The sequence below is a fragment of the Triturus cristatus genome, chromosome 9 (assembly GCF_964204655.1).
Source record: "Triturus cristatus chromosome 9, aTriCri1.1, whole genome shotgun sequence".
NCBI classification, from domain to species: Eukaryota; Metazoa; Chordata; class Amphibia; order Caudata; family Salamandridae; genus Triturus; species Triturus cristatus.
Window position 1 is genome coordinate 842,133,120 of NC_140592.1, and position 24,814 is coordinate 842,157,933.

At 43.4% G+C, this 24,814-nt stretch overlaps 2 protein-coding genes across 6 annotated transcripts in view; one reads left to right on the forward strand and one right to left on the reverse strand.

Annotated features, from left to right (window-relative positions):
• The window catches only part of ZFYVE21 (zinc finger FYVE-type containing 21), a 215,742-nt gene extending 206,247 nt beyond the window's left edge, over nucleotides 1–9,495 (reverse strand). The window contains exon 1 of one of the 2 annotated variants that reach the window (XM_085626284.1): nucleotides 9,292–9,495. In XM_085626284.1, the coding sequence (XP_085482410.1) occupies nucleotides 9,292–9,411 (120 nt within the window). In that variant the 5' untranslated portion in view covers nucleotides 9,412–9,495. The remainder of the gene's footprint in view (nucleotides 1–9,291) is intronic. The other variant, XM_085626285.1, reaches the window with a different exon arrangement.
• A 608-nt stretch (nucleotides 9,496–10,103) lies between these two features.
• The window catches only part of XRCC3 (X-ray repair cross complementing 3), a 178,041-nt gene continuing 163,330 nt past the window's right edge, over nucleotides 10,104–24,814 (forward strand). Inside the window, exons 1-3 of one of the 4 annotated variants that reach the window (XM_085626282.1) lie at nucleotides 10,104–10,216; nucleotides 19,199–19,260; nucleotides 19,408–19,459. The gene's annotated coding sequence lies outside the window, so the exon portion shown is untranslated. Of the gene's footprint in view, nucleotides 10,263–19,198; nucleotides 19,261–19,407; nucleotides 19,460–24,814 lie in introns of all 4 variants that reach the window. The other 3 variants (XM_085626283.1, XM_085626280.1, XM_085626281.1) reach the window with 3 other exon arrangements.

A 24,814-nucleotide genomic window follows, 5' to 3' on the forward strand; every position in this document is an offset into this window, starting at 1 on the left:
TGCAAGAAAACACAGACCAGACTGCAGAACCATTTTCTGGAACACAACCATTCTCCTGACAGTCTTAATTGGACTGTGATTGATCACAATCCTTCGTGGACACCAACCAATCTGTTCAAAACTGAACAACGTTGGGTCTTCAGACTCCGTTCTGATGTCACCGGTCTTAACGACGACATCCCATGGAGTTCCCTTAATCCATAACATCCGGCAGCACATTCCCATCATGCTCTCCACTGCATACCTGACACCATCTTCTGCTATGACCAAAGTGCCATCCTTGTTTCCAGCCTCAGAACCAACACTGCGGGTCCCTCACAGTCTGTTTACAGACAATTGCAGTAAAAATTGTGTGGACCCATTATAGTTTATGTACAGACACTTGCAGTAAACAGACTCTTACAATATGTGTGCATACACCTATAGTTATGAGTTCCAGCTCACTTATGACCACTTTCTCTGAGCACACTATGATACCACCATACCTCGATGACATTACGAGATCCAAACCCAGCCCCTGTGTCTGACCAAACACGATTAGTAAACCTGTCGACACATACGTAAACATAGCCACGGACCCGTTCCATCATGGCCGACGCTTATACCATAGAGGCTAGTGGGGGTATTAGGACATTACTTTTCCGCCCGACTCCCAGGGACCGTTACATAGGTCTTTACGTACCACCCCTACAATACCCCTCCATGAGTCTCCCCAACCCCGTGACACGGAGACATCCACACTATGACACCTCTTAGTGTGTTGCGGACCTTTCCAACATGGCCGCCATCCGCAGTACCATGGATATTCAGTCCCTCCTTAGTCTCTACCACACACACAGCTGACCCACATCCGGGACGAACATCCAATTAACTCCTGGTATATATTGAACCTCCACACCGATTCAACTACCGGCGATCCTGCAGGCACGTAGGTTTTCGGAATAGATTACCCGGGGCTTAAGTAAGTACATGTCACTATCTTCTTTCTTACTTCTTTGTATATTAACGATTACTATTACTCTGCTTCGAGCAGTACTACTGTTGTGTCTTTTTCCTCCTCCCGTAGTATGAGCTTTTCACAAACGCTGGCTGTCTCTTTTTAGCTGGCGCCCCCGCCCCAGCTGATCTCTATCCGGTACAGCTTGGACTCACTTAATATTGGGTAGGTTTACCGGTTTCCCACCAGCTCCACACATCTTTAGTACTATAATGTAGTCTGCACATGGTCACGGAATACTGTTAAACAATTTTGTTGGCTCACTCGTCCATCCTCGCCACTTTCTACGGTCGAACTTCCGGCATGTCGATAACACCCAGTTTAACTCGACATTAGTCGGTATGTAGACACTAGTTTAACAGCTGTGTTCAATATTCCCTTATAAACCTTGCATGACCTTAGCACTGCGAAGCCCTGAACTGTCCATCATGCACTTGTTCTCCACTAAACGGACTTGCATGATTAAGGATATCCACAGAGTTGATAGAGCCACGAGTCTCTCTTGCACCTGCCCAATTGAGGGCTTATTTTGACACATTCCCTCCCTCCCCCCCTTCCTCTGGCATGTGACACAACCATTATCCGAGTATATCTCTGCACCGGTTCGCCTGTACACCGGTGACTTGTATTACGCACTCTGGATACGTTGCTGACCACCTTATTTTGCCTCTTTTTGTCTCCTTGTTCCCTTTTTTTCCCCCCTTTCTCCCTTTAGGTTCGCTCTTTGGGACACGAACAATACGTGTTCCCTCTAAGATGGGAATATAGGATACACTTGCTCCTATAGCTCAGTTTTTGTAATTCTTTTTACTTTTGGTCCTGACGAAGCGCTACGGATCCGTTAGGGACCGCGGGCAGCGCGAAACATGTTGACCACCCACCTCACGTTCTCACTCTAATTTTGTCACACACGGGTTGAGAGTAGCAGAACAATCTACCTTTCCCCTATTTTTTAGAGTGCTATTCAGGCACCACTCCCCGTTAGATTTTAATCAGACCCTACGGACTCACTGATAAACCGTTTGGGGTACCTACGGGTCTTTTTAGTCTCACCACATCACCCACTATCCCCACACACCCGCACGCACAACTACGGCTACTCCAACAAAAAGATCTCCGACAGAGAGCCCTCTTGAAGGGCCCGTGAGGGACTGCAGCGCCACCCCCACGAGGAGCAACGCCCGATGATGATGCTTTGCACCCGCAAGGGTGTGTGAGGGCACTTGGAACACCACCCAGGAGTATCTGGCCTACATCTCAGACATCACCACGAACCTCCTCGACCACTTTTTCTCCACCCTTCAGGCAGTATACCTTACTGGGACTGCCCGCTATAGGAACGGTTACCTTGTTGTTTGAATAGAATGAGAGTTAGCATGTTCACTATTGTCTAATGTGGGTTGCTATCCGGGTAGTTCTACTGGGCCTATTCAGGGCGGATCATACGGGTCTAGGTATTTCTCCAGGGATGCCCACATTTTCCTGTCGGGCACCTACTCGACCTCCTTCTAACAGCAGGAATAAAAATTTTACTCAATAACTGGAAAGACACCTCCAAGGCAAAGTTTAAAGGATGGCTGCTTGCGGGACTTTTGATGCTAACGAGATCAACTACACAGAAGTTAATTTTTCTTGCACAAAGTGAACCAAATGTAGATTTGCCCCGCTCCTTAAACCTGTTCACACTTTGTCTGATCAATTCCAAATCAACACTTGTGTTCTTTGTCAAGTTTCTACAGAACCCAGAAGGGTCATGTGCCAAGTGCCAGACAGAAGCTTGGCGCAGACATTTGCGGTTGTCCTGCTCTTTCTGCAGACTTGCGTGAAGCCCTGTGAGTATCCAACCGCTTTTACAAATGTTCATGAACTTTAATCCATTCTCTGATTCAGGAACTTACTTTTTATTTGTTAATTGTTCCTAAATTCTTCAGGGCTTCATTACTGAATCCTTTTTATATACTTGGCATCCGGCAGCCTGGTATTGAAGTCATTTTTTTTTTTTACCCAGCTAAGTTTTGGGTCACCTGAATCCCGCATTCTCGCCCGCTGCACTTCTATAATTCATTTTTTTTTTCTCACAGATTCCCTGCTCTTCTATATTTATTCACTAGGCCTGAGGGGGACCCTCAAGCCACCACGGATCAAAACGTAGTCAACAACTTAAGTCATGTGTATAAAATACAGCTATCAGTCGAACTGGAGTCTGATTATTTGAGAACATCGAACTGTACAAGCTTGTACATTGTATATTTTGCTTGTTGTTCCATTGCACACCACTGCACTGGCTTTTGCCTCCCACTGTGTGATCACTTGAGCACAATGTGCTGCACAATGCACTATTTTTTAGATACTGTCAAAGTGTAGGAGTTTAATACAATTATTAATGCAAGTGAACCAGGTCTCTCCAGAAATTTATCTTCATTAAGGGTATAACCACATGATACCTTTCCACTTTTAAATTTATGGTCCATCCCGAACCATTGTTTGTGTTACTGTTCTCCAAAGTGAAATCAACCACAGCCTTTCTGGAAGGCTTACACTCCCAGCCGAGCTGAATATGATGGTTTGCAATGTGTTATTTCAAGCTAACCTCAGAGAGGTGGAGGTGAATGCTACTTCCAGAAATGATACACGCAGGGGGTCGATGGTGTAGACCATAAAGGACGCTTTTGGTCTAAAAGTAGGTTAGCTGCTTGTATTTCATTATACTTCTCTCTGCCACCCTCTTTGCCCCTGTGAGATCATGGGAGCTGCAATGGATTTCACTGCAGACAATTCTGTGATCAGCTTAATTTAAATATAAGAGTTTTTGTGACTCTTCGAATATGTATATTTATTGGTCCATGACATTTGCCTTAGAGAGATATTTCCTCAGCCTTTATTATATCTGATGACTGTTTTCTTTAGTAATGAAGCACCCCGCTGGATTCCAGTTGCGTAAAACCAAATTTAAGGTTCTCTGCGCTGTTCAGAAGGAATGCTGGGGTAAAGGGCTGAATGCCTGCTAAAAAATAAATAGAAACACTGAGCATCTGCTCATATAATTAACCAACAATCTTTCAGAGGGAAAAACACCAAGATTCTGGGTGTACATTACCCCAAACTTTGGTATGCTCAAACCCCTACTTTGAGATCTGAACTCAATCACAAAAAATGACAATTTCAGAAAAATTAGATTTCAGACTAATCTTAATTGAGCCCTTCTTGAACCTGGGTGTGCAGCTGAAGAATATCAGCCATGGTCTTCCACCCATTTGACTGGACTCCAACTCCCCCAATCTGCATTTATGTTATTAATTCAACACTCCCATTTTACAAAGAAACATAAATTAATTAGGAAAGTTTACGGGAGAGCATGTGTATTTTCTCTAAATTGCGTCCATGGACTTGAAATGTTACAATTTCTACTTCCTGAATTTGGTTTTGCATTGGCCCATAGGGGAAGAGGATGTGGCCTAGGCTAGGGCGGTCGACCTCGAAGCTGGGGAACCGGGTTCGAGTTTTGGCAGGGATGCTCAACATTCTGTGATTCTGGGCAAATCACAATCTCCCTGTGCCTAACAAAATCAAAAATCTCCGTCTGTAACGCAACTGGTGCTCATGTAAAGCGCTCTGATACCTTCTGGTCAAGTTTGCGCTATATAAAACTCCAGATAAAAAATTTGATTGAAGTATGTGCAAAGAAGTCACCATTCTGCCCGTTTATACATGTGCTGGCGGAGTTGTTAAGAACGCCTGCCTGGATATTTATTCTGTGAAGACAGCAGGATGTTGTGTCCTAAGCTGATTTCACTGGAGATAGTGGTCAGGATATTTAGCTTTAATTTTTCTGAGAAAATAAGTTGATGTTTTCTATGTTTATTTTTCGGTCCCTACTGGAAGATACAACTGACAGCTGCCTTTTCACTGATTTCTTTGGCAATGGGGCAGGAGCCAACACTGGCCCATTTATTTTTAGCTAAATTCTGTAAGTCAGAAGACACACTTTCTTTTATTTTTCCAGAGTTTATAGGGTTGCTCCTTCCAAATAGCTGAATGGAAGTGTAGATACATCTTCTTTACTGGTCAGATTGAGAGAGTGGCTGATTATCTGGTTAATTACCATGCAGATGGTTGTGTGTGAGTACAAGAGATTCTATGAGCCCACAGCAGTGTGCCAAAAGAGAATGGAGGCATGTTCATTAGGATTGTGTTACTGAAGGCAGATCCTGGCACGACTGATGGTCTCTCTGACTCAGTCTAAGAGAATTTACAAGCAAGTGACATGCTCATAAAGAAAAATGTTCCTGGGGTTGAATGTGCAGGCAAGCCCCCCAGAGCAGAGCTGTCTGGTCATTCAGTCACAGTTAGGCGGCAGCAGAGAAATCTAGCTTCCTGAATGATCCTGATAGAGAAAAGGGTTCCCTTGGACGTAGAAGTGAAATCCCGGGAAGCCAATGCAGAAAAAACAGCAGTTGGCTGACTAGAATTACTAGCGGCAGAATATCCAGTATGGTCCACTCGACATCTCAGCAAATTTCCCGAATCAGGAGGCAGTGTAGAACCAAGGAAACCGATGTGCTTTGGGCTGCAGATCAGTTAAAAAAGCAGCTATCATTGTATGTCCTTAAACCTAGCTGGGTGAGAATAAATTAGGATGGGTTCTGCTCCTGAATTCTGCTGTGTGGGTCAGTCACTTCAATGCTGGTAACTAGCTTGGATGTGTGCAGGGCTTCCTATATCGATCACTGGAAAGCCCAGAGTAAATAAGGGCTATGGTGTACAAAAGACATGCCACTGAATGGGGACAGAGGGCTGGGGATTCTCCATGCCCTGGAACACAGAGTGGGGCAAAGAAGAGTTGAGGCACAGCAAGCACTCAACTGCAAGTGCAGATGGTCAGAATGGTAGTCATTATACACCTCGCCAAAGAATGTGCAATGGTAGTGAAGATCAAGTGTTGAATCTCGCACCAAAGCAAGAAAGGCCTACAAGTATTGCATGGCTTAGCTAATAGTTTTGTGAGGGCAACTTGTCCAACAGAAAATGGTGCAAAAAATGATTACGTGCCATGCACCATCATTTCTTTGGTATTAAGTAAAATTGAACATTTGTTTATCTCTATTCTCGTCATGAATTTAAAATTTCTCGAAGATGGAATGTGCTGGTTTAATGTGTGCATTGCTAAACCTAGCTTTTGACTAGGGGGAACAGGGGCGTCTGCATATCTCCAGAGGAATGCCTCTGTGGGAGATTGCTGGTATGAGCAGGAAGCCTATTTAAGTAGGGTGCAACCCGTGACTTCTAGTTGGATTTCTGCAGGATTAAAGTGCAGCTATCAGCAGAACCGGAGGGTGGATTCAAAATCTAGTTGAAGTGCCCCACATGGTGTGGGAAGAAGAATCTCAGAATCACCGTGGGTCTCATATGTCTGATGACTGGCATGTGGCTGACGTGGATGATTCCACTAGGTGACATATAGATCCTGAAGGTCCAATCAAAGTGTGAGCAGTAAGGCTGTTCATGGAAGGCACAAACAATGTGGAGATTTAGTAAAGGAAGTCATGGTAATACAAGAGCAGTACAAACTCATAAAGCATGTGTTTGGATAATGCATATGTCAAGTCTGACTGTGTCTGAAATAATAGTGGTTAGTGTACTCAGGTGGGTGTACATTCTGTGGGTGGGCCTGGTGGGATCTGATGAGACCCATATAGCTGTAGATATGGTAATGGCATGGTGATAGGTGTTTGCATATTTGACCGCTGAGCATAAATACCGATCTGAGGGACCTGTCCATGTGGAGAAGAGGAAGAGTAAAGGAATCTCTTCACTGTGGATACAATTGTGATGCCCACGAATCACCAGGTTTGCTGTCACAGAAGAGAGAGATGGAGAGAAAAAGACTGGCAGGAAGTATTAAAGAGGTAAGCTTTGAGGTACATGGGGTGGTTGGTACAGAATGTAGCACGTCAACTGGAGCAAATGAGAAGTAGACTGGAGGAGTGCCTGCCAGTAAGTGATGGTGTATTTACAGTTTTATATAGCACGTAGTGACCTGAAAGGTATGGGGGCACTTTACATTTCAACTTGTACAATATAATTTAAGACAATGGGACATAATTATACAATAGCAAGGATGAGGGTAGAAAACCAGTGGCTTTAAACAGTGATGGATAAATCCAAGGTTGAAGGGGCTTTTGAAGTATTGCAAAAATATATATTAGCAGCACTGTTAACAGCAGATACAAATTCAGATTTGCTGTAACGTAAAGATTGTGATATACGGAGCAAGTCTGCTCAGCCAGGGCAGAGACTAGGTATAGTGTCAAACAACCACTGAATACTCAAAGAGGCAGTGGAGAAGAATAATTAATAGTGAGCTATCAGAGATATTGATGGCTGAAACGTGGGAAACAAAATATCTACAACATGAGAGAGTAGTGATTCAGGGGTAAAGAAAGTCTGAAAAGATGAGTCTTCAGATGCTGTTGGAAGGATAGTGTATGCTTGTGACTCCGAGTTGTGACACTGGCAGGTACATTTCCAAGGGCAGCACTTGTCTCTGCAGCTTGTCAGAACCAAACATAAACACACTCATTCATTGGTCTCAAGGTTAGATAGAAAATGGGTGACGCATGGCAAGCCTCCTCTGTAATGTCCCCAAACAAAATGGGTGTTCACAAGATGACTTCTGCCTCTGTAGGCAGAGGGGATAGAGAAGGAGATGAGGGTCTGTTTAATACTGGTAGTTTGACCCCCAGTCACAGATGCGGGTTGAATCCATTAAAGTTCTTTAGCTCACTTCACCACCCCAGTTTGGATCCAGCCATATGTAAATCAGTCTTGACACTGTGTCTCATGGGAACAGTCCAGTCCAAACTGCCAGGCCAGGTCCTTGTGTTTGCTATTGCAATATAGATCACAGAGACTAAGGGAGCAAATACGTCTAATTCTCTAAAGGCTCAAACATGCCCTTTATCTATTGAAGTGTCTAACAAAAACCCTACAGAAGGCGAGAGAACAAATTAAATTGCACAACGATGTGAGTGAACCCCTGAAGATCCACAAGCCATGGCACTGTCTGGGATATCAAGTGAATCAACAGAGTTGTATCCCTATTCTGGTATATCAAACGAGAAGTAAGCGATGCTCTGTGTGAGGCATGACAACCTTTGTCTAGTGAATCAACAGAGTCGTATCCCTATTCTGGTATATCAAATGAAATTAAGCGAGCGATGCTCTGTGTGAGGCATGACAGCTTTTGTGAAAATATGTTGATTTGCCTTTCAGTTATCGAGACAGCTGGAACAGTCCACTATCCATTAAGTACCAAGTTGATGAGAATGAATCCAGCTCACTGTTTATGGATCTGTATTATCACATTGAGCTATAAGGCACTGTTTCTGAGCCCAAAGTGAAGGCGGAGTTACAGGTTCGATGTCCACGAATATTTTGTGCCAGTTGGGATGACACTAATGACGCTTTTCATCTCAAAACAGCCACCATCAGCACACAACCCCCACCCACCCCATCCCTCCTGCCCTGTATGTCTTTCGCTGTCAATATCAACCTTCTTTTTCTTTTTAAGAACTAGCAGTATTTCTACAATTATCTTCGTCATGTTCTCCTGGTCACCTCTGCCCTCTCAATCTCTTCAAACTTCGCATGGTAAAGGGACAAAACCCTCTGTGGGAAGGACCGTTTTCCCAACAAATACATCATGTATGCGAATACTATTACACAGTATTCACTACTGGAGTACCATCGAGCAGGCTAAACAATATTCGTCATCTGCCTTTAACGCCAGCATTTTTTAGTTTTCCCTTCATATTGGGAAGGCTCTAGATAAATGACACCTTCTTTATTATAATCACAGATTGTAAAATCAATCTTATTCCCTCCTAAAGAGATCAAAGGGTACGTGGGAAGATGAGTTCACTAAGCGATTCTTAACCGTTCGAAACTGCAAGATATTCCTTTTCAACACTTTTAAACACATGCAAGCGAAACAGCCATTAACCCACTCTGGTTTGCCAAGATAACACAGTAATGCAGAAATAATGCTTCTGAAAAATTCATCAATCTTACTACTTGTATTACATGACCAAATGTGAGATATTGTCAGTATGTTTTCCTGATGCCGTACACAAGAAACAATGACTTTTTGTCCAAAATGTTTGACTGCTTTTGCGGGCACTCAATACTAGATGAAAGAAAGGTTTGTCACACTGTAACTCCACTAACATCAAGGGTCTCCACAAAGATATGCGTGCACCCGTCTGCAGACAGCGCCGCTAGGAATCTACACTAACCTCCTTGTCTGGCACCCAAGGCGGCTCTTCCAGGCAAAAGGGGCTGCAGTACGCGCTGCTCTCAGGAACCATGCGCAGCCCGCTAGGTGAACGGACAAGCTTTTTCCCATCGGAAGACATCTTTTCACCGCCCTCTTACCATCCCCGTGGCCACCAGTCTGTCCCAGCCAATGGCGTACATGCTCGGCGCCACGAGGGCGGGTCTCGAGCTACTATTGGCTGTGGTTTCGAGAATTACAAAACATTGTGCTGAGATCTGTAACTTCTGACTAAACACTGAAAGGGAGGGTCTGTCCCGTCAGAAATCAGCCAGTCTCCGTTTTTGTCCTGCCACGCTTCAGCCAATCGGTTGCTCTGTACCGCCGAGCTTCATCCAATCACATTTCACTTCAACACCAATGTTGCGATGATAGTGTTTCGTGGCAACTGGGTAAACCAATAAAACATCATGATTAAATAGGTTATAGTGACCATAAACATAAAAGGCGTAACCCAAATTCTAAGCACCGCTTCCTCTGAAAGTCATTGAAGAGAGACGTCTGTACGAAGGCTTCTCTGCTGACGTAACGCTACATCCTCTCCTGGATATAAGGAAACGCGTTGTTTCTCATTTGCAGCACGCGAAAAGTGGATGAAATAAATAATACACAGCTACAAAATATCACGATTGGTGGCTACATTAATATCATCTACCCTACCAATGCTTAGATAATCTCGTAGACAACAAGCATGTTCCAATATGGCTGCTACATACCGACGTCTCCTTGTTCAATCGTAGGAGATTCCTGAAAATGGGTCATTAGGGCGGGTCTCCAGACTGCCGGGTCATTCATATTCGTAGTCCGTTCTTCAGGCTAACTGTACGTCAGAAAGGCGGGAACTACAACTAATAGAAACGAAGACGAGCCACAAACAGCTGCAGGAGGTAATATTCAGCAGAGCCAAAGCATTCGGGTGATTGACTGCAGGAGGTAATATTCAGCAGAGTCAAAACATTCGGGTGATTGAGACCTCTTAAAGAAGCAGACGTTGATAGGCAGTTTAGACCTATTTAACGCTACCCCGCGCATATGCGGTTTCTTTTAGATGAACTAGAGAGCAAAGGTACTTGTTAAATACGACTTTGCCGGCATCATATTGTCTGTCTGACCAGAGTTCAAAATCTTTATTTTTCAAAGAAACCGGTAAAGATGCAAATTCTGCCAGCAATGGCAGCATCAGCGTAGGCCTGTTGTAACATGGAGTGCCAAGACCTGCTTTTTATATATTCACTTTTAAACCTAAGCGCCGTCCCCCGGGGCTAGTGAGTGTGCATTGTGATGCAGCGTGACTTTAACAAACTTTTACAAATGACACCAACCCAGAAAAACCCTTACGCCACTTATTCATCGATGGGGCCTGTAACACCGATACACACATTCACTCAGTTTTCTGGAGCAGTGATAAGCTGACGAGCTGCAAGACATACGGGGTACCTTGTTACTATTTTTACCTAAATAATATCTATATACATTATATACATTTGACTCTGTAATTGTCGGTTCTAAACATCAAGGTACTCCGCTATTTGGGTCGATGGACCAACTAGTAGGAATCAATTGATGGCGATTAAGTCCAGCTCAATCACAATTAAACCTTTATCAGTTATTGATCATAACTTTAATTCTAATAACTACAGACTCAGTTTGTTAGCATGAAATTTTATCTAGATCCATTGAATAAGAATAGCTTTATTAGACAAAATTCCAAACGTTATTTTCATAAGCATTCAAGTAAAGATTTGAATAGAAACTGAAAATACTCATTACCCTTGGCCTTAGGGCGATGACAAGAATGGTTCACCAGAACATGAACCGCAGGTCACAGGATAGGTTCCCAAAACTGACTGACTGTCCCTCTAACCTCCTCGGACGTATTCCCTCCCAGGATAGAATCCCGCGACTGTCTCGTTCCTTTTCCCCATCAATGTTCGAAGTTCAAAATGGTCAAAGTCTTTTCAGCATCAGGAAGAAAAATCGTCTCAACAGACAGCGTGTCGTGTTGCATAGATCGATGTAGAATAAGCGAGTGCGACCACGTCATTATAAGCACAACTCTTTTATACCCTTTCACTAACTTGCTATACCCAAAAATTGAAACCTTTTAGGGGCTACATTCATTCTGATTGGTCCATTTGGAGGGGTGGTGATGGTCACCTCATTGTCCTCCTTGCCTAAACCGGTTCTGTAAATACTATATTCATGCACAACTCTCGTGACTTATCAAGTCCCAATATTTTAACTATGTTAATATATTTGCAACAATTAACATCAGTTTAGGAATCAAATCATCATCTGCAGTTCGAGTCTCTCATTCGTTCTCAAGCATTCATGCAGGGATTTTTGGCACAACTCTGGTCTTAGGTCACTCTGTCCTTGACATCTCTCACTCCGGGCATAGGCCACACATTCGTGACTGGGACTTCCATTCTGCTCATGCGCGGGGGCAATCTTTATTACACGTAATCACATCTCTCGGCTGCAGCCATTTTCCCAGCGAGGCCTAGCAGGCCTGTACGGAACTAATATGAAAACAACATAGCTAATTTAGACATAGAAAATAAGCCCTTCTGTTTACCACCCGCCATTCTAATGACCCGTTTTAGGTGTTACCTAGCATAAGCCACATTTAAAGCCATTTTACTTACCATCTGCATTATTTGCCACAATATATTATTATTATTTTTTTTTTTAATTTTCAAAAACCTTTATTGATAAATGTAAAACGGACAAGTCAATACACCGTGAAGTCACGAAACCATAAGTTGGCCCCGCTAATCAGCGGGGGGGGGGGAACGGGGGGGGGGGTGCAGACATCGCTTACACAGCCATTCAGCCGACATCCCGGAGGACCGGCGGCGCTTCAGGAGAACCCTCACCTGTGGTGAACCCGTCACCTTTACTTCTGAAATACAGTGCCTGCACCTGACCCGAGACTACACCGCAGCCCGCCCTATCTTAAGGCAATCCTACCCATGCCCACCAACTCCTACGAACCTGGTCCAATCCCTGAGTGTCCGTAACCATATCCCAACGACTACCCACCCCCCCCCCCCGCCCCCGGCACGCACGTCGTCTCATCCCTCTCACATCCACTTGCAACCTTCTCCACAGTCCCTGCATCTAGCAGTGAGCAACCGTTTTGCCACAATATATTTTACTACAAACGAAATACATGCAATTTACTTCTGTTTTCTACACAAATCACAAACCTATGTTAAATTAATTTCATGTTGTTAAATAAATTAGATTTTTGCAAATGCCAGTTAGTTTCCCGCGTATAGTGTCCAATTAAAGGTGCATTTATTGATTACTTCATGCATTCAAACAGTTAGGATTTTTAACGTTATGAGGTCATTAACTTCGAAGGGGGTAGTTAATTTTTGTATTTCCCCTGCTCCATCAATTGCGATGAGGAAAGTTGGCTTCCCAGTTTACACAAGCATTTGCAATGCAGTCAGTCTCGCTTTTGTGAAAGTTGGAGCTTTTCGCGATGTACATATTGGTAGAGGACTAAAAATGAGGAATTACCACTGGGAAAAGAGACACAGCTATAGTACTGCCTTGAGGAGGAATTACCACTGGGATTCCAGAAGCAGCTGCAGCACTGTCAAGAGGGATTCAAATTAAGAATTACCACTGAGACTAGAGAACCAGGAGGCAGCACTGTCTACAGGACTTAGAATGAGGAATTACTGACTGGACCAGAGAAGCAGCTAACAGCACTGTCTAGAGGGATTACTGTCAGGACCAAACATAGCTGCCAAGCTTTCAGATTGCTTATGTGTGACAGTTTCGTAATTTCAGTGTAACTTTCACAACGGAATGAAGGTAGTTTCTGCCTAGATGAAAGACAGCCAGGGCCGGACTGGCCGTAGCGCGCACTGGGCGTTTCCCTGGTGGGCCGTCAGGATGGGGGCTATTTTTGTTAAGGGGGTCGGCAATATCGGCCCCCTGTAACCAAATCGGCCAAAACCGTCCCTAGCAAACAGCTTGGCCGCACCTCCCAGGGGGGCTGGGCAAGCAGTTTGCCAGGGCCAGTTTCTGTTCCCAGTCCGGACCCTGAAGACAGCTGCCTCTAGCTCAACTCAGACAAGACCAAAGTACTCATCCTGGGACCCACCCCTCAGCCTAGGACGACTCCCGGTGGCCCTTCCCACCCCAATGGACCACACACACACAACCTTGGCATCATACTAGACTCCTTGCTCCCAAGATCGACATCACAACGAAATGACTATGGACTTTTATAATGTTACTAGAAAGCATTATGTATACCAACATCTCAGATAGAATATGCAGTAGTCATGTGTCTACTTATTGTGATAAGAATGGCAGTACAAGATGTGTAACATGATGATATGATACATAAAAGATAAAAAATCAATAAAAGTATGTTTAAAAAAGAAATACTGGACTCCTTGCTCTCAATGAACTGCCAAACCAACGCAGTATCCTCATCCTGTTTCCACACACTCTGCCTGCTCCCAACGGCATTCACATGGCTCGCCACAGAATCCAGAAAGACGGTCACCCATATACTCCTCACCAGTAGACTTGACTACTACAACGAACCATACGCCGGTGTCACCAAGAAACAGCTCAAGAAACTACAGAATGTCCAAAACGCCGCAGCCAGACTGGTCCTCCACATCCCTCGGCACAGCCACACAACATCTCCGACAACTCCACCGATTCCCTATCAACAAGAGAATCACCTTCAAGCTCCTCACACATGTCTACAAGGCTCTCTACGAGACAGGACCAGAATATCTGAACAATGGCCTCGCTTTCCACACATACGCCAGACAACTCCACTCTGCCCAAATCGCCTGGCCTCCGTCTCACGGAACCACAAGACCAGAACTGGTGAAAGATCCTTCTCCTACTTTGCAGTCAAGACCTGAAACACCCTGCCCCTCCACCATAGGCAATCTGTGTCGTTGACCCAGTTCAGGAAGGACCTCAAGACCTGGCTCTTCGACTGACCCAAAAACAACCAACAAGGAATAGACGGTCTAAGGGAACATTTAAAGACCAAGCGTGGATGTATTCCCCAGCGATAACTCACAAAACAACCAAGATATCCATGGGTCTAATGAGTCAAAACATACCCTGAAGCAACTATAGACCCAAATACCTGTAATCCTATTATCAGAGGAAAATCCTTAGAGCAGTAAAATCCTTAAAAAAGACGGATTTCCATCAACAGAAGACCTCTCTTTCTTAAAAGATTGGTCTCTTATAGCTTGGCGCTGCACGTGCGATTGGTTAATACTAAATATAAGCACAGCCAAGCGCGTAGCTGATACTATTCTCATTGAGATACAGTTCCTTGAGTCTCAAATTAAAACTACCATTACTTTATTAAAAAGAACCTAGAAGAATTAAATAAAACTAATAAAGACTTCAAAGACTCCATTTTACTTTATAAGATTGAGAAATTCCAAAAAGATCTGGCACGCTTCTCACATGACAAAGTGTACCGGTACACAAGTGATAATTACACTCCGCTGTAATTTAATAGAAAAGGACAATGGTATGGTTCAACTTACTCGTCCACTAGTTCCGAAGAAGAATCGAGTGACTCTGATTCGTCAACTAGAAATAGACAACAAAATAGAGGTCGTGGCAGAAATAACAGATCAAATTGGAGGAATGGTCCGCAAGCTCCACAGTTTCAACCATGGTGGCCCCCCACTCCGTGGGGCTTTCCTACACCTCCATTTCAGCCACAAATGGGTCCATTTCAACCCCATCATCAGGACTTTAACAACCAACCTTTTTTAGGGTTTGGCCGCAGGCGCTCCAGAGGCAGATGGAGAAACCAACAGGCCTAGGTACACTGGAGCCCCCCACCATCTCCCAGAAACACCCGCAGCAACAAGAAGAAAACCCTTCCACAACCAGGGACCAGTGCGGAGGCAACTTAGTGGTGAATCTGAGTAGACGGATCCTAACGCCAGATGAGCAGTCGGTACTCAACAGAGGACTGGGGTTTGTCTCCACCTTCAGTGGAGACCCCTTCCAGACTCAGTGCGAATTTCGCGAAATACTCTTGCATTATTTCTTTAAGGACAAAGAAGGAGCACCGTTGGAAATTGAGGATGCCAATACTGGCCTGAAAAAACGCTCGACCTTTAATCCACCGGCGCACACTGTGCCGTTCCTGGTTTTGACTTTCGAGAAGGCAGTAATTGAATACGTGACTACATTATGCACAATTGAGAAGAGATCTTATAACAACCTCCCAAGATAGGAAACCGGCACTCCGCACACTGACAATGGACGGTCGTATAAAAATCAAACCGGCGGATAAAGGCGGTGCCATTGTTATCTTGGATACTGACGCGTACCGTGCAGAATGCCTGCGACAACTGGAGGACAGTAGGTTTTACCGCCCTCTTAAAACTAACCCTACAGAGAGGATTAAGAAGGCTATCTCCGATATGGTTGAAGAAGCTACCAATGAAGGGTGGATCACCACTCATGAAGCTGCCTTTCTGCAAACTGCACACCCTGTGATGCCATGCCATACTTGTATGCACTACCTAAAGTACACAAACAACAGAGACCTCCACCTGGACAGACCATTATATCTGGTTTGGGTTCTATTCTCGAACCGTTGTCCACCTTTGTGGACTACTTTTTAGGGCCTATGGTTAAAGAGATGCCGGCGTATCTTCAGGATACGAAGGATATCCCACGTCTGCTTCCGCAAGTTGAGTTCGACATGGACACAGATTTCCTGGTCTCGTTCGATGTCGAGTCTCTCCACACCTCCATTCCTCAAGATGAGACACTGGACACTATTGCATCACTACTGGCTAACAGAAAGTTGGACTCCATCACTCTTGTACAATTCATCATGGCCTGTGCTCAGCTGGCCATGAAAGAGAATTTCTTCAGAATTGAGGATACCATCTACCTCCAAATCTCAGGGACCAACTTGGGAAACTTTTTTGCGCCCAGCTTGGCTAACCTGTATGTTCAGGCATTTGAGCAGGAGCACATCTTGTATGAAGCCAATCCCTTCCATGATTCCATCCGCTTATGGAAGCGATACATCGACGATGTGTTGGTTGTATGGCGAGGAAACCCTGAGTCCATCGTTTGCTTCCAAACCTGGCTCAGCACAAGGAACAATTTCCTCAGATTTACGGTGGAATTTGATGAGAACAGGTTACCGTTTCTTGATCTAGCGTTATTTACTACACCCACTGGCCTGGAGAGTGAGCTGTACAGGAAGCCTATTGCCAGGAATTCTCTCCTTTGCTATGACAGCCATCATCCTAAGTTACTTTGTGACAATTTACCGTATGGCCAATTCTTCCGTTTATGGAGGAATTGTTCTACAAAAGAGAAATATGAGGACCATGAGAAAACATTATCTAAACAACTTCAAGCTAGGAAGTATCCGAAGAGACTGGTGCGGCGTTCTTTCAAACAAGCCACGAATAACAACCGAGAAGCACTTTTGGACCTACCAACACCCAAATCTCCGATGACTAGATTAACATTTGTTAATACCTTCAGTACACTGTCGAATGGGATTCAACGTAGTGTTCGCAAACACTGGCGAATATTGAACATTGGTACAGAAAAAATCCCATTACCATTATTCTCTTTTAAGAGAAGTACTAACCTACGTGATAAATTAGTTCATACTAGACCAAAAACACATCCAATTCGGACATTGGGGACTCTGTGGATCCCACAGAGTCCCCAATGTCCGAATTGGATGTGTTTTTGGTCCAGCAGTCCAAGGACCTATCCCCTGTGGGTCTTGTGCGGCGTGTCCACAGACTCAACAGTCCAAAACCTTGGGTGCAAAATAAATTCACTAATTGTAACAGCGATAAACTGATCTATTTGATAACATGTCCCTCTAAATATCATTATGTGGGCATGACCACCCGTAAGGTCAAATCTAGAATTCTGGAGCACAATCAGGTGCAAGAAACAGGCCACTAGATTGACAAAATATTTCATAGACCTTAACCACAAAGCTGAAGATTTTACATGGACTGTTCTCGAACAACCATTTATTCCCAATCACATTACTGATGGGTTTAAATTTCAGTTCACTAAAGAGCAGAAGTGGGTCTTTAAACTGCAGAGCGACAAGCAGGGGCTGAATGACAAGATACCGTGGACTTCTTCTTTATGACTGTGTTTGATCCCTGATTCTTTATGTCTTTATTGGACACTTTGAGTTAATTGAACAGGCGACACAGTCATCTAGACTGATGCATATATTAAGGCATGGGTCCATTTAACAGTGTGAGCTGTGCATGTTTAGATACTTATGCAACAACACATTACATGTCGGCGCTTTATTGCTCAACGCCTCGGTACACTTCTAGAGTAATTCCTCTATCACACTTGAGCATGACAAGTGTACTGTGTCTATGCGCAAATTATACTTCCTATGTGGGGAGTTTGTTGGTATCTCTATTTCAAACTGTGTTGAAATCCAGCATACATCTGTATCAACAGAATATATGCACTACTATGGCATTAGGTGTGTAGCGTAGTCGCACTGATATACATATATTTGACTGACAGTTACGTCTATATCAACATTACAGTCGACCGAGATTCACGCTACAGTTTTCAGCTCAGTATCATTATTTACATATAGACAAGAGAGAGTGGCGTAGGGACTTTGACTTGGTACTACAATGTCATCAAAATGTGAATACCGGCAGGTAATGCGCGGCACCTGCGAAGGTATGACACCATAAATATGGAGCCTTCCTGACGTCGGCACCTCCGAACATGGCTCAGAAGTAGCCTGGGGTACGGACGGATAGGTAAGGGCTTTTGTGACAGCTTTGGTTATTTTCTGACAGCACTTTATGGCGGTAAAGCTCTGAGCGTTTGACTGGGGTTTTGACGGTAGAGTGCGCCGGTCCGGTTAGATAGGGCAGCCTTGTTGCCTAGTCACTTCAGGCAGCTTAATCAGCGTCGCTGGAGTTAGAGCACACCTAGGCATTCGCTTTTGTTTGGTGTAAATAACTTTTAGCGTAGTGTTAACCATACGCTCGACATTATCTAAAGAACGGCTTTAGAGAGACCTTGAAACTACACATAGTGCCCTTATATATTCACTATAAGAAGACACACTACGCCACCGTCCTTATGACGGTATGCTTAGTGCTAAACACTTTGTCTTAAATGATACTGTATGTAGGCATGCACCACGCTCGTTTTACAGGTTGCCTTTTCACTACTAATATGTCAAGCCACGTTTTTCAATATGTTTGTAAAAACATTTTTTATTGTTTTCTCAACAACACAACTCCCCAGGGCCCCCGAGGGTACCAACAGGGCACAAAAGAGTATCATATGAGTCCGACTACACAATTATACAATTACATAAATACTCTTCCCTTGTGGGCCCCCCTCCCCTCCACCCCCCTCCACCCTTGTCAGTGTGCCCCCTACCCCTAGTCTATCGATGGTAAGCCCTACTCCCGTAACGTATTATTTGCAGGGGTGGTCTGTCCCAGTTCTACCAACTTAAGTGCGTTCCAGGAGCCCTCCCTGGCATGGGTCACCGTCCATCATCCCCGTTTTTCAATATGTTTGTGGTTCTTGATTGGATTGATTTTTAGCTGCTTGGAAGATTGCTGTTCTTACATTCTAAAATGAATCATGACCCTAAGATCGCCCATTCATGGTAGCGTAGGCGTTTCTTAGTCAGATACACCAATCATATGTTACTACCTAGTTCTGCTATCTTGATGTTCTTTACAGAGTTGCACAAATGCATATTTTGGAATATAGAAGCAAATGATATGACAGACTTGGGGAGAAGCTCTGTGTCTGCTTTTCATTGGTAGCTTTTTTCTTCTTGTCCATAGAGCGGGCCTCAATTCCTGAGCTGGCGCCAGGTGAGGTGAGGTCCATTCCTCGTAAGATACGGGTAAGCACAATCTTATACATGATATTGAATTGTATATTAGTTAGATATACACAAACTGATGGTTACCTTTGCACCACGTTGTATATTGGTAAATAACATGAGCACTAGACCTATTTCCTGTTTTCTCAAAAGCATTTCTTTTTACAGGTGCCACCAGCATCCTGTTAATTATGGAGGATGTGAACACCTGAATATCAGGGTACATGGTTGTATTTGTTCCAACGCTGTTTTGTATATTTTGCACTATTATCACTACGCAGTAGCAATACTTTTTTGTGGTCCTGAGGAAGGCCTAGGCTTATCAATTATCCCTTTGGCTAAAACATGTAGACCCAGTTATTACACCTTTGCAGTTATTTTGTTAATACTGCTTTTGCACTGTTTTTAATTTGGACAACAAGAGATACCTATTAAATCTTTTTCTCTTGCTATCCAATTTTAAGTTCACTTTTCACTTTCATGCACTGCACCCATCACTCTTACACTTAAACTCTTCCACACATCTGTTGGATCCTATAGAGCTCCCTAGTTAGATCACACTGTTTTGAAAACATCTGTGAGTTCCCCTCTCTTAGTGAGAGGGTTGTAGCCCTTGGTTACACTAGTGTGCAACCAGGAGGAGATTCCAGATGATGAAGCATGTCTCTTCGACTGACCCTCCACACCCAGGCGGATCAGCAGCCCCCCGCCCCTCCCCCCCCCCCCCCCCCCAGCGCCTTGAGACCCTCACAGGTGAGTAGCCGCTCTTTACATACCCATGATTCATTGATTGATTCATTGATGATTGACATTCAATTACTATGAGGGACATATTCTCACGAGAAAAATCAAGAAATTAAGATAAGGGAAACATATAAATATCAGAAATTATTCCCATTTGAGCAATGAGATACTCTAGCAAGATTTTAAAACTGCTTTAAAGCACCAGAAATGGATGGGCACTAACCCAGTAAAAAGTACTATCTCACAGCTAATCTTCAGAAAATACAGTTTTGCAAAGTTCATGTTCTTTTGTGAAAACTTTCAGTAGGCAAAACGCTTATCTTGCTCTGGCACTCATTATTCATCAGCGTTATCTTGAAATTGTTATTGTTGCATGAAAACCCTTGGACTGACAAAGAATTCAGCCCCAGAATTGTCACACGTGTAGGAGGAGTGTGATGGTTAAGTAGTTGTGTGGTTACTATCATTGGCAGCATGGTAGCAGCAATGTGTAGTACAAGATGCAGTGACCTCCTAACGAGAGCCCTGGCACTTAATTTTCTTTTTACAAAAAAAAAGTAACTTGTTCAGAATAGTGTTTTATTTTTTTTAATTTATTTTTTTACAGAAGTTCGTCGCTGCCCGCTTGTTGTTTTTTGCACTATTCATGGACTTGCTGTACAGACTGCCTAGAGAACTTCGAATGAGGAATTCCCTCTGGGACCAGAGAAGCAGCTGCAGCACTGTTCAGAGGACAAAGAATGAGGAATTACCACTGGGACCAGAGACACAGCTGCAGCACTGCCCAGAGGACTTAGAATGGGGGCGTTACTGATGGGATCAGGGAAGCAGCTAGCAGCACTGCCTACAGGACTAAGAATGCGGAATTACCACTGGGACGAGAGACACAGTTGCAGCACTACCCAGATGCCTTAGAATGAGGAATTGAAGACTGGACCAGAGAAGCAGCTAGCAGCCCTGTCTAGAGGACTATGAATAAGGAATTACCACTGGAAACAGAGACGCACCTGCAGCACTGCCCAGAGGACTGAGAATAGGGCATTACCCCTGGGACCAGAGAAGCAGCTAGCAGCACTGTCTAGAGGACTTAGAATGAGGAATTACCACAGGAAACAGAGGCTTTCCTGCATCACTGCCTACAGGACTAAGGATTGGGAACTACCCCTTGGACCAGAGAAGCAGCTAGCAGCACTGTCTAGAGGACCAAGAATGATAAATTACAACTGTGACCAGAGACACAGCCGCAGCACTGCCTAGAGGACTTAGAATGAGGAATTACCGAAGGTACCTGAGAAGCAGCTGCAGCACCCCCTAATGGACTAAGATTGAGGAATTACAACTGGGACCAGAGAAGCAGCTGCAGCACTGCTTTTTGGACCATGAATAACAAATTACAACTGGGAACAGAGACGCATCTGCAGCACTCTATAGAGGACTTAAAATGAGGAATTACCACTCTGACCAAAGAAGCAGCTAGCAGCACTTCTTAGAGGACAAAGAATGACAAATTACAACTGTGACCAGAGACACAGCCGCAGCACTGCCTAGAGGACTTAGAATGAGGAATTACCGAAGGTACCCGAGAAGCAGCTGCAGCACTGCCTAATGGACTAAGATTGAGGAATTACCACTGGGACAACGGTAGAAGAGCCATCAGTATACAAATTGCCCCCAGCAAATACACTCTGCTCAGAATATACCAACAATGAGAGAAGAGTAAAATGCAGCACCAACGATCCCGAAGGCCTCCTCTCTTTTGCGAAACAACTCTGGGAAGAAGGGGAAGCAGCCAACCTTGACATACTTGGAGGCTGGGAGGCATTCACAAAAACCCTACGAAACAGCTATGGACATAAAGAGGGACATTCTCGAAACAGGAGAATAACGTGCCATCAAAACCTACGGTCAGGCTCCAACCTATGGAATAACGCCAAATTAAAACAGCTAAAAGCACGGATAAACTTCACATTACGGAGGTTGAAGAAAGACCCCTCGGCATTACAAGAACTGAGGCAGTTAAAAGCCACCCGTAAAAAACTTATTTGGCAAAACAAAAAGGATGCCGAAGAATCTGTTTGGGCCAGACTCCTGTATGACATCAAAAACAACAATAGTGCACAGTTTTGTAAGAAGATTAATGCCCTATCTAACCCGCAAGGTCAGTGCATCCGTTCCAACGTCACAGAAGAAGCATGGATAACGTACCTCGAACCACACTTTAACAAAGAACAGACTCCCCAAATCGGCCTAAATAACCCTGCGACTAGAATGGAAACTCAACCATTCCAGCCAAACTCTAATGCAGAACATGGACAGAATTTCACAATCACAAATACCCAAGTCCGCAAAAGAATCTCGAAAGGCAGACGTGAGGAAGCCTTGAATAACAAGGAGAGGGGGCTCTTATATCCAAAGGAATGGAGCACCCAGAACCATAAAGTTAAGAAAAAGATTTTTCCTTTGAATAACGGGCAGATTCAATTTCTCACACTCTCATTTAAGCATTCATACACACAATCTTTAAATTGGACACAAGTGATAAAATAAGATAATAAAATCATATAGATTTATTCTTCTGTTTGTTCAATCAAATGACCTTAAGCAATTTCACAAATACATTTATAATAAACAGTTGTTGTATGAAATATAAAAACATACATATAAAATAAAAAGAAGACAATATAAAGACAATACACTATGTCATTCCTGTGTTAATCAGGCTTGATTTGTAGCCGGCATATAGCACGAGTATAGTTTTTCCTGTCTATAATTTGCTACTGGCTCTTGCCCAATTTACAACATTTAATTATGCGTCGACTTGTTTCGGTGGTGTATTTTATTGGAACCACCTTCTTCAGGACATTGAGTTTATTCTCCTTATTTCATATAGTTAAAACCATCTGTTAAATGTCGGACCTATAAACAAATAAGACAATAAACAAGTAAGCATATACATCCGGCTATATCAGTTCTATACTACATCATTCTTTATCTCTATATACCACCCTCTTAGTAGTTCTTTACAGCGAGCTTATTTATCCATTAATTCAGCATAATCTTCTATACTTTTCTTATAACATTTATAATCCATAAGTGCTTCAATCCCTACAGTGCTCCACCAACACTTAAAGCAATCATACTTGCTCACAATTTTGTAATTGAATCACAGTTAATTATTTTCTGCACTCACCGGTGCAAACCTGCACTCGGAGATTAGGTATTGTGACTTCTCCCACTGGTCATCAAGAATATTAGGACAGTTTTCCCTATTTTTTCTAAAATAGAGGACATATATCACTTCTATTACTATCACATTCTTTCATCATCATGAGCTTTTATCAAAAAAGTTTTATACATCGACGTTGTTTACCTTTCCAGTCTCTATGGGGAATTCTTTATGGATCTAGTATTTCTTATTCTTATTCAATCTACAAGGCAATATAATTGTCCATTTTTAGTTAATTAGTCGATATCTATGGAACATGTATACTGTACCTTATATTCATCAGTGTTTACTCAAGACCCTCTTACCTATATCCCCATTCAATGCGCTGTATCAATTCCGCAGTGTCTCAGATTAACCACTCTTTTCTGGTTAAAACAACGATTTTACTGATGAATCTCAATTCTATCTCCCAGTCAGATGCCTCGTTCGTGGCTGTAAGACATATGTATATATTATAGAATTTCTTATTTATTTGCCATATATTTATTTGACAGATGGAGACAAATCTCTATTTTTTACGGCTTTAAACGTATCACCTTCGTGAGGGAGCTCCAGGCCCAAATGGGATTCCGCCCATACTATTCAAACAAGACCCTGAATTTTGGGCTACAGTCTTAAAACCGATCTTTGACAGAATCCTGCAGACATCAACAGTACCATCATCATGGATGGGCTCAATAATCTCTCCCATCTATAAAAAAGGCAACAGGAGTGATCCAAAGAGCTATCGGTTGGTAGCTCTTTTAGACAATGAAGCCAAACATTATGCCGGGGTACTCCTCCAAGAACTAACATGGGCCACAGAAATTAAAGCAATACCCTACAATCAAACCGGTTTCTGCAGAGATATGGGCACTGCCACTAACATCTCCGCCCTCTCACTAATGATAGACGCTGCACTTGTAATTAAACAGCCCCTGTACATCTGCTTCATTGATTACAGTTCAGTGTTTGATCATATAAACAGAAATATCCTGTGGCAAATACTAAAAACGTTAGGTATTCCATCATTGCTCCTAAAACACCTAATCCTTCTGCATAGGAACACCTGGGTACAAGTAAAGCTGGGGGCAGGAGACCATTTAACGAAAAAGATTAACACAACTTCAGGATTAAAACAAGGGTGTGTACTTGCCCCAACACTTTTTAACCTATTTATGGCCGAGCTTTCAGTTCAACTTAATGGAAGCAATTCGCATTACCCGAAGCTAGGAGGCCGGCAGCTATCCAACCTCCTATACGCAGACGACTTAGTACTCATCAGTCGGACACCCATAGGATTACAACGCCTGCTGGACATGACATCTCAATACTCAGAGACCAACAAACTAAGTATTAATCAAGATAAAACAAAAGTCATGTGTGTAAATCACCGGAAAATAAAAACAATTTGTACCTGGCAAAAGTCAAGCTTGAAGTCGTACAAGACTACAAATATCTGGGGGTCATGATCGACAATAAAGGCAATTATAAAGCACAATGCGAGGCAATAAAAAAGAGGGGATTAACAACAGCGGTAGCATTAAGAAACCTGAAAAATATGACCGCTGGACCAAGCTTTCTCCCTCTGACCAAGGTGATACAGGCTAAACTGATTCCATCAAT